This window comes from Pinus tabuliformis, chromosome 9 (genome assembly GCF_031772625.1).
Source record: "Pinus tabuliformis cultivar Carrire ecotype Pingquan chromosome 9, CPIR1, whole genome shotgun sequence".
NCBI classification, from domain to species: domain Eukaryota; kingdom Viridiplantae; phylum Streptophyta; class Pinopsida; order Pinales; family Pinaceae; genus Pinus; species Pinus tabuliformis.
This window is the reverse complement of record NC_142307.1, coordinates 1700005396-1700016255: the sequence shown is the minus strand read 5'-3', so window position 1 is coordinate 1700016255 and position 10860 is coordinate 1700005396. Positions and strand designations below refer to the sequence as shown.

The 10860-nt window shown below is 30.9% G+C and overlaps 1 protein-coding gene across 1 annotated transcript; it reads right to left on the bottom strand.

Annotated features, from left to right (window-relative positions):
• Window positions 1–4914: 4914 nt before the first annotated feature.
• LOC149155427 (U-box domain-containing protein 21-like) lies at window positions 4915–6129 on the bottom strand. The gene has a single exon (XM_089444425.1). The coding sequence runs from the start codon at window positions 6127–6129 to the stop codon at window positions 4915–4917; it is 1215 nt and encodes a 404-aa protein (XP_089300551.1).
• Between the last annotated feature and the right edge of the window lie 4731 nt (window positions 6130–10860).

Sequence of the window (10860 nt, the reverse complement as noted above, 5' to 3'; positions counted from 1 at the left end):
TAACATTGATATATCATGTTGTATTTCTTCCTCTGCTTCATGCACCATAGTAGATGGTTTTGGTTTCTTACTAGTTGTGTACATTTTTTTCGTTTCGATGCATTTTGGTATCAAATAAGAACATATTTTTTTCACTATACCCTTTGAATCACTTCAAACTAAATTTTCAAATGAATGTTATGTAAAATTAAAAAAAATAAACACCTTTTTCTTTCTTTTTAGGATCTTGATATTGAAACAATTGTATCTCTATAGTTTCATCTCTCCAAGGCTTGAAAATTCATCCTATGGTAGCCCTCTGAGTCTTATTTCAACACTACAAGTCATACAGAGATTGTATTATTGAAGATAAAGTTATGATCAATATCCCACGATGACCCGCTTATGGACTAGTTCAGTAGAGCGAACTTTTATGGAATGACTCACGTCATTGTTTCAACCTTTGGCCCTGAAAACAATACTCAAAAAACTAAATTTTGTGCACTTTCAGTCACTTTTTACAAAATTCAAATTTGATACTTGTAGGGAAACTTATGATGATTTTCAATAGGTCACTTGTTTGAGACTGAATACTAGATTCTGTTAAAACACCAAATTCATTGGACCATATATATGAAAATATAGCATACCAATATCTAAAATTTGCACACGAAATTCACTAAGATTTAACCTCCATGTGGTCAAAATTTTAGCTTCTTAAGTGTTATATAAAAAAAATTATAGTGAAAATTCTAGGCTGACCTATTTGAAGCAGTGAAACCCCTAGAATCCAAAGCTCTCATACCAAATGTTATGCAACTAGATCATAAACAGAAGAAAAGATAGATCAACAACTTGTAAATTACCCTTTTCAAGGGGGAAACCCGATTTACATCACATAAATGAATAATTATTGGATGATATAAATGACAAGACCTCCTTTTCATATATAGGAGTTTAAGGGGTCTCAATCTAATGAGAGCCTACATAACTATAATAATGTAAGGGAACAAAAATAAAAATAGTGGGATTTTATGGGGCACAACAATAACAATATGGGGGCTACATGGGCACAACAATAAAAATGAGGGGGCTACACTAACAATAACACTAAGGGAGCTATACCAGTATTTTAGGGACCTAACATCTAGTAACTGCTCATCGGTTGGCTAACATTGTATCTCCATCAACTAGTTAATGATTAATCACCTTTACGAGCTTTCATTATTCACATGGAAAATAAGGATTGAGTCTTCTGGGGAACTATACTATGTTGGTAAATATTTAACCTTTAATATGATCTCTACGACTTGATTGGTCTTGAATCAACAATTTTTTGCATAAATATGTCGACCGACTAGTCAGAGAAGAGATGGGAAGAAAAATGCAATTTTGAGCAAGCCCATTTCTGAAATATAATAAAATTATCTGAATAAAAAGGAAAGGTCACTCTTTTTTATAAATCTAAAGTTGACATCCCTCATCCACCCCCACATCAAATACTCAAAATAATGTAGAAATTGCAAACAAAGAAAATAAATAAATAAATATTGTGAAGGACTGCAACACCCATATGTAGTGCATAAATCCTCCTAGTGTCACTAGTATCCCCACATGGAGGTGAAGGATACACATGGTTGAAAAACATTTAGCCACAATAATATGTGCACATTATAGCAACATACATTCTAGGATGCATGCACACTTTAGGATTGCACATCTACTCTAGAACATGCACACACCTCATAATGCATGCATGATCCTTCTATTCAAATATTTTTCAATGACATTGAAAAAATTAAACTGTGTTTGTGAACTTTTCTTCTTCAAATTTTGGATTGAAATGACAAGCCTAGTGGCTTGGAATCTAGATATATCAAAGATTTCATTTTCCTACATGACTTACAAGACTGCTATTTTCAAATTAATCTTGTGTGGTTTACACAACTCTGTCATCAATAAAATCAAACATACATATAAAGCGAAATATGTTTTCATTTAGTTTTTTCCTTATATATTAAAATATTAAATTACATATTTCTTTTGTTCCCTACAGTTTTTCATCACCCTATTCATTTTTTTGGAAAAAAATATATTTTACCCAAGTACATACAAGAACTACAATCTAAAAAAATAAAAAACAAAAATCATTATGCTAACACCCTTCTATCTATATATATATATATATATATTAAAACAATTATGCATAACAACAATGTATTCTTTACAATTTTATAGATTTTTTAATGATATTGTGTTATCTAGGTACTCAATGCCTATATTATGAGAAACATATGCATTGGATTCTACATAAAAAAATAATGTAATGTTATAAGGAAAGTTCAAATTTCACATAGTCATACACAATTCTATGAATTAAAATTATATATTTAGAAAGTTAATTTAGCTTCTTATATTTCATATTTTTAAACACTATTTAATTTCAGTGTGAATTTCCCACAAATCATCATTCCAAATTAATAGACTATTATTTTTCCATGTTTGAATTCCCACTAATGGATCATAAAATACCATCATTAAGATACCATCATTAACTTGCACTAACTACTTTTTATTTATCATATCATTTAGATCTTGTATATTATAATGAGTAATTTATAATTTTTTACAAGTTTACATAGTTGGGCTAATGTGTATCATTTGAGATCAAGATACTTCCACAAGTGAGGGATCTTCACTCTTGATCTCAATCTTTATATGGGATCTTATGTGATGTTAATTAGAATGTGGATGTGTTATGTACCACTACGATGTTTCAAGCATTTTGGTGATGTGAAATTGAAATTTCAAAGGAATGTATTCACTTTTAGTAATATTTATATGTGTTATTATGTATTCCTTATTATATTTGTTCGCATGAAATTTATATTTATAGTAACAGGTGGGTGGTATGAAAGCCTAATTAGTGAATTCAACACCTTGTTCTATTTTTAGTGAACTTTTACAACTGAGAATAAATATACTTATAGTCTACGAAATTGTAAACATAGAGAGATCTATTTCTACAAATTACAAATAAATGTTTTTTTTCTCTTTCTTTTTTTGAATTGTTTCGTTAAAACAAAAATACATATTAATGTTTCTCTTATGCATTTTTCTTTCTTCAATAATCTTAAAAAAAGATATGTTACATATTATAGATTAAACATATACAACTACAACAAATTTTAATTATCTTAAAACCTTCAAAGCTTATACCAATACCTTACTAAGTTTAATGAATTCCATATATATAAAACAATTCTTCTTTAAAAAAAATACTCTTACATTAATATTTCTTGTACTTTACATTTATATTATTTTTTCATTTTTATATATTGATTTTATAAACAAGATTTTTAAGAATAACAATTAAACTCTCTCTTCTTGAGATTGATAGACCACATTGATTTTAATGAGCATTAGTCATCATCATCATCATTTAGATACTTAATATTACACCTATACATATATTTTATATTCTAACAAAAATATCAATAGTAAAAAAATAAAAATAATATAATTATTAATAATTATTATAATTAAAACTTATATATTATAAAAAAATATACATTTCATTTTATTTTTATAAATACAAAATAATTAAATAAATATCTTTACATATTTATAAAATCAATATTTTTTTCGTTTTCAAATTTGTATTGCTTTAACATGACAAAAAAAGGGATCATTAGCTTACATTTGCCCTACTAACACTATATTAATGTCACTTGCATGATTACTACTAAGTTGGTTTACAACATTATATTAATGTCACTTAATGATTACCACTAAGTTGGTAAAGGAATAGTTTTATCATAACTGTCTTTCATTTACAATAATGCAAGGTTTATTCTGGTTAATTACAAGTGGAGATTTATCGAATGATAGCTCATAATCAACTTACATATAAATTAAGTAAGATGGATTGTAGATTAAACGAAGAGGTGATTTGTAATAGATATTATTAAATATTTAGATTATTAATTGCTTGAACTTTATTTATATTTATAATGAATTTTTTATAAAGAATATATAAATTAAATATAAAATTTATTTAATTATAGTAAATGCTGATTTATTTTTTTATATTTAAATTTATTTACAATTTTCAATTTATTATAATATTAAATTTGTATATAAAAAATAAAAAATATTAATTAATTTATTTTCATAATAATTTGTTTTCCTAAAAACTGCTTTTTCCATTTTCAAATAGCAAATTTTTGACGTTGAATCCATTCCTCCTTGTGTTTTATCTAATCCAATTCAATATATATATATATATCTGTCTTATATTTTATCTTATCCAATTCAATGATTTATATATATATATATAACGATTTGTCTTTAGTGAGTTTTATGCTCACCTCTTTCTTTCACCTTTCCTTTTAAAGCTATGCTCTATGCAGACATATTGACACAGACATACTGTCAATTTGACGATACCATCTCTGAATATGACAGACTACGACCTGAATTTACATAAATGACTTTGCATCACCAACAAAATAAATTTTGAAACATCGTCTTAATGGTCGCAGTTTTAGTATCAAATTGTGACGGTAAACTTATATAATATATGCAATGTCCAACTGTTGTTTAATAAAATATGACGGCTTTAAAAATTTAATTTACATGGTGAATAAACATGTACATTTGCTGGCAAATAAAGTAAAATACATACATACCTTGTGAAAGAGAACGATGATTATTAAGTTTAAAACAGATCCGATCATTGCCTAAGGAGTAAGGCCGGCAAACTGGGGCAACATTTCTGTCGTTCCTAAAACCAAATTCGAATTCTTAAATACATGAAACTTTACAGTTCTATTTTAACCTTCTATGTAGACAGTTAGGTACAGTGGTGGACCGGGTAATGCGCGACATTTTTGGGGAGAGAACATCATCCCGAGAAAGTTGAAGAAGAAGGGATCAGTTGCCGAAATCTATCGTTTTCCTGCGCCATTCCCATTCACGGGACCTATCCTGTCTGTAATGGTTGAAGAGGCCAAGCAGTTGTGAAGCTCGTTTCCTTGTTTGCTGCCCACATCCAATTTGCATCAGTAACAGAAGCTTCTGTATCGCGCCTTCTTGAATAGCCTCTAACGCTACAGAAGGGCTCTCCGAGTAACGGCAAAGTGTCCATAGAATAGACACAGCGAATTCAGATGCCAAGTCCGAAACTCGAAGAATTTTCTGAGAAACAACATGCACGGCCAAATCATGGTCATATGCAACGGATCGACCGTGAGCACAGTTGCAAAGCTTATCCAGCGCACCCAAACTAGTTTCGCAAACGTTTCTGTCTGCTTGAGGAATTATTTCCAACAAAAGAGTAATAGCCCCGATCTCCACCAGTTTCTCTCTGATAATTTCGTCTGCTGCTATGTGGTAGATGATGGTAATGGTAGCCTCCTTCGCACGTGTGGGACTGAGTGGTTCATCATTTCTAAGCAATTGAACTAACCCCTCTGCCAATCCCTCGGTGGCTCGCAGCTTTTCTCGGCACAGAGGGTCTGCAGCCACCAGTTCCTCGAGGATCAAAACTGCATTCTCTTTTGCCTCGCGACTTCCCTCTACAAGAATTCGTGTTATGCAAAGAAGGGCATCAGAAGAACTAATAATCAATCGGCAGGTCTCCTCATCTAAAGGGCTAATCATTACCAGCGCTCTCAAGGCTTCTTCGAATACCGCCACATACTCTTTCAGCTTCTGTGTTGCCCATTTGGAGTGACCGCAAACCACGGACACTGCCAGCTTGGTGGAGCCAATGTTCTGCGTAACTTCTTTCATCTTCTGCCTAGACTTGCAGGAATTAACCTCTGCTAAAACGGCATCGACGGCCTGACCGGAATAGGGATTTCTTTCTACAGATCCGCTCGCACGACTGGCCTGCTGCAGGCACCAATCTTGAATACATCGGCGCAACAGGTGGTTAGGAATGAGTTCCTCATGGTCACTCAGCATCTTATTGGTGACCGGGCATTTAATATTCTTCCGTGAAGAGGAGTATACGCTGAGCCAGGCCTCAATGCTGCGGCGATCGTAGGTGATGCCGGTAGACAAAATAACAGGGTCCTTCATCAGATGCAGGGATATCGGACATCTGAACTGATCAGGCACCTCGGCCTCCTTTATCTCACCCATGCTACTTTACCAATTTCTTATCTTTCTTCTTCTAGTATCTTTCCAGGGTTCCTTTGGCCTACACTTATGTCTCCTATTTCAGCTCCGATTTGAGCCAGGCTGCAATAAAATGGATTCAACGAATAATTATACAACAGGCATAGGGAAGCGAGAACGGAGGGCTTGCAAAACTAACGTTCAGAAAATGATGTGGAGATATGGAATCCATTTCAGTAGAGGGCTTGTGGAACAGCGCAGAAATGGCAGCCATTAAAATACGGAATGTTCAAGCACATACAGTCGGCGTGGATGTGCATTTACGGAATATCACGCTTCAAAGAGATTCCAACTTTGTAACCTGAGATAAAGCCGAAAACAATGTCAGAAGTCCGAACTGATGTTTTCACGGGATGACAAAACCGTGTCAGGCGTGATTGACAATTCACTGAGGTAGGATTTCCACACATTTGAAGTTGCCCAAACGAGTAGTCCGACTGGCTACTATTCTATGGATTTGGTAGGAAATTTAGTTAAAAGTGGGAAAATCATAATTTAAATACTGAGTTGGTTTGAAATGAAGCTAAAGATAATTTTCAAAGCAAATTAGTTTTTTTTCAAAGCAAATAAGTTTTTATGGTATAACTAAGAACTCATGAAATAGGACGAAAAAAAAATTGGGAAGAAGCTGTCTAAACATTTTCTATTTCTGTAGCAGTAGAATTTGAAAAACATTTTATTTTGAAATGTGATGAGTTTAAAAAATAAAAATAAAAAAGTTATTTTTGATATTGTTTTTTAGCCAAAAAAATTGGTAAAAAAATAAGCCAACTCATAAATATAAAAAAAATAAATTACAAAAAACAAAAGACAAAAAAAATATTTTTATAAATTATTTTTGATGTTATAAACATTAAAATATCATTTGTTGAATTTAAGGTTTTGTGATCCATATCAAGTTTTTTGAGAAGATTTTCGGCTTAAATTCAAATGTATTTGTTGACCTATTTCATCGCCATATATATTTTGGAAAAACGATAAACCACACTCGTTAATTCAAAACACATCCACAAATACATTCAAATATAAACAGAAAAATCTTCTCAAAAATTAAAATTCATTTCATTTCCTAAAACTTCAAAAAACTAGCTTCCGCTACGTGAAATGAAAAGTGCTTTCGCAAATTACTTAAATTATATATTATATAGAAATTCCACCTAACTGTCAAAGTCAAAGGTATTTACACTATATATTTAACTCGCCAATATGACTTTGACCCATAACGGTGGACGGACGTGACCGTAAAAGCCGGTCATGTTTTTTGAACCAGAGCCCACACGACCGATATGCTGTTCGAAAATTCTATCTACATTTCGTTTTTTTAGTAATTTATGATGTAGGATATAATTTCTGTTATGTGGTTAGCCTATCTACGCTAATTTGATGTTATGGTGTTTGTATAGAATGTTATCCAACATCTATTTGTCTCAACATTTATTACTTTGATTGGGTATTTGTTTTAATAATTTAAGGGATATTCAACAAAGAGAAATTGGAGATGTTAATGGCTTCATATCTGTAAAATTTATTGTTCTTCATTTAAAATACGTATGATGATTTTAATTAAATTTTAATTAATATTAAATTAGTTAAATAAATAAAATATTAATTATAATTAATTTAAAAATATTATTATATTTTTTCAACTTTCATAATTTTTAAAGATTTGCTTATAATTTTTTACTCTAGAACAATGATGGGAATTTATTTTGGTGTATTTAAAAAAAGATAAATTAAAGTGGAGTTATTAGGGGTTTTAAAGTGGTAGTGGGATAAGATTTTAATGTTTAATATGGTATAAGGGGCAATATTTAAGAGAATACGTAAAAGATAATAATGATAGTCTATCATATATGTAGAGGATAATAATCATAATTTATTATTTGTCTTTTCATATTCTTCTTTTTCTTAACTTTTTTATCAAGATCCCTCGTTACCATAACTTTGATTATGTTGTTTCTTATCTCATACTTGGTAGTTATGTCCTTAGCAATGTTATTACAACACAATTACCCTTCTCTAAAAATATGACATTTTAATTTTTTATTGAGTAGCCAAAGCTTGTATATATATGTAGATAATTAGAGTGATTTTGGATTATCCGCTAGATACTTCATTTTCCAAAGACAACCCTCACCCTCCTACAAAGACAACAATGTTCATCAATTATTATACAAATTGGATACAATGTTACAAATCTTTTTTTCACATGGTTACTATTACTCTTCAAGCCTTTAGAAGTTTTTACTTAAACATAGCTTATAATGAACTAAAGAAGAAAAATAATAAATTCAAGCAAAATTCCTCTAATAAGAAATATATGAAGTGGACTCACTTAACCACAAGGATGTTGAAATAATTCACTTCTTGATACCATCAACCACTAATAATAAATTCAAAGAGTTCATAAATTTATCATCAAAAGAAATTAGGTACCTGGAGCTTTTGCAATCTTAATACTGAGTGGAAATTAATTTGATCTTAACATTATGGCCAATTTAAATGAAATATTTCTTCACCGATTAAACATCTCTATGTTTAACCAATGATTTCCCATGTAAATCCTAAAATAGAAATAACACGTGTTCTATTTCATGATACATGTTTTTGTTCTCATTTCATTTAGATTAAACACCTACAAATTCTCCAAATGCTAGTATAAAATCTTTCTAAATAAATTTTGCAGGTTATAATGATAAACACATAGGGTAATGATAATGAACGAATATTGCATCATCAAATAATCACATAGTAATTAAATATGGAAAATGGTTGAGTTATCGAATTCAATTTTTTATCAAATAAAATTCATTTTATCAGTGTGATAAGCCTTCAAGAATATACATTTCATAAATTACACATTCAAATGACCAATTTTAAATTTCATATTTTCACTCATTTTCGGCAATACTCTTCGAATTTTCAAAGATTTTTTGAATTAAAGTTGTATCTTTAAAAGTAACTATTGTAATGAACTTTTATTACATTTTTTGATGTTTAAGGCTGGTCATGTCGATACCGAAAAAAAAAAATTGGTTTACAGTATTTGGAATATGAGTGTGTATAAACCACAAAGTGTATTTTTCATCCAGATGAATTTTCCACGCATAGTGACAATAAATTATCTAATATTTATATGGATGAGTTTGCGCAAAATGTTTCCGATTGTAAGATCATATATATTTGTGTTCTTGTTTAGTAGGGCTAGCATTAGTTTTCATTAGAAAGCTAATTAAATTTTATATTACCTTTGATTTTGAAATTAATTGAAAGTTTATATTGAGATTTACAAAGTAATTTAAACGAAGAAAGAAAAAAGAAATCATCATAAAGAATTGAAAAGTATAGTGATAGCATGGTATGTTCATAGGTATAGAAAAAAGAAATCATTATAAAGAATTGGAAAGTATAGTGATAGCATGGTATGTTCATAGGTATATATATAGTTAGATGGAATTTTGTTAAAAGCGAACGTGGGAAAGTAAATTTGAGCAATGGTTGGATACTTGTGGATATTCATGACAGAAAATTAGTTAAAATTAGTTTTGAATATATGGTAAAGACAAATGTAGTGTTTTCAACAACGATATTCTTAGGATATTCTAGAAGCAATAAATTGGTACACACATAAGTAGAAGACTAACCATGTTGATTCCTAGCACAAAGGTATCTTATATAATTGATTGCACTAACTTCGACTAAGTGAGATTACATCTAATTGGATGAATATTCAATACATTTTGCATATATACATCAAGATAACACTTAACAATTCATAAGCTTTGAAAATGGTTAGAAATTATATTGTTCTACCTAGTTTGAAACCTTGTGATCGCATCCTTTTGTTTTTTCTAAAACAAATGTCAACAACACCATCTTTCCTTCTAGCATAAGAACAAGTGAAATTCCCATGAAAAAATAGATATAATACACTTCTTATTGCAACATTGTGAATTTTTTTAGAGGCAATAAAATGACACATAAAGGTAGAACACTAACGATAGTGAGTGTTGTCACCTACTGTACCTTTTTCAAGTTGCGCGAAATGATGTCAAATGTTGGCCCAAAAAGGGGAACCGAAGTGAAAAGGCCAAAAGGATAACAAATATCAGAATCTAAAAGCTCGAGGAGGAGGCCAAAACCAAAGTTTAAATTTCAAAGCTAGGAAGAAAGCCCAGATTTAAAGAGGAGTGTTGCAATTCGAGACTAGATCACATTGGAGCCCGGTATCGGGAAGGATGGAAGAAAGCCATATCGGAGGAGGAGGTTATCATAACTCCCTTTTAATTCCCCTTTGAAAAACGTTATGATGAAGGGGGCTTCCGATACAAGTTGACCCTTGGTCATGAAAGATCCACAAAATATGGAGCCAAGGGAAGATTTAGCACATGAGTACTATGGGCCATATTAGGGATGTAAATATCATAACTTCTATGAAAAATCCAATTTGAAAAGTTACGATGAAGAGGCCTTCCGGTATAGGTGGTGATTGGTCATGACTATCCATAAAACCAAAGGAGAAGCATGAATCACAGTGTTTCCAGAGGTCACTACACCTGGTCCCATGGAGAAAAAATTGAAAGGGGATAATCAAAAGGAGTTGAGGAGCATCAAAAGGTTATATAAAATAATGCTACATGGAGAGGAGGCTTCAATATTTCAGCTCCTATGTTTTAAAGCCTTTGGTCATAGGCA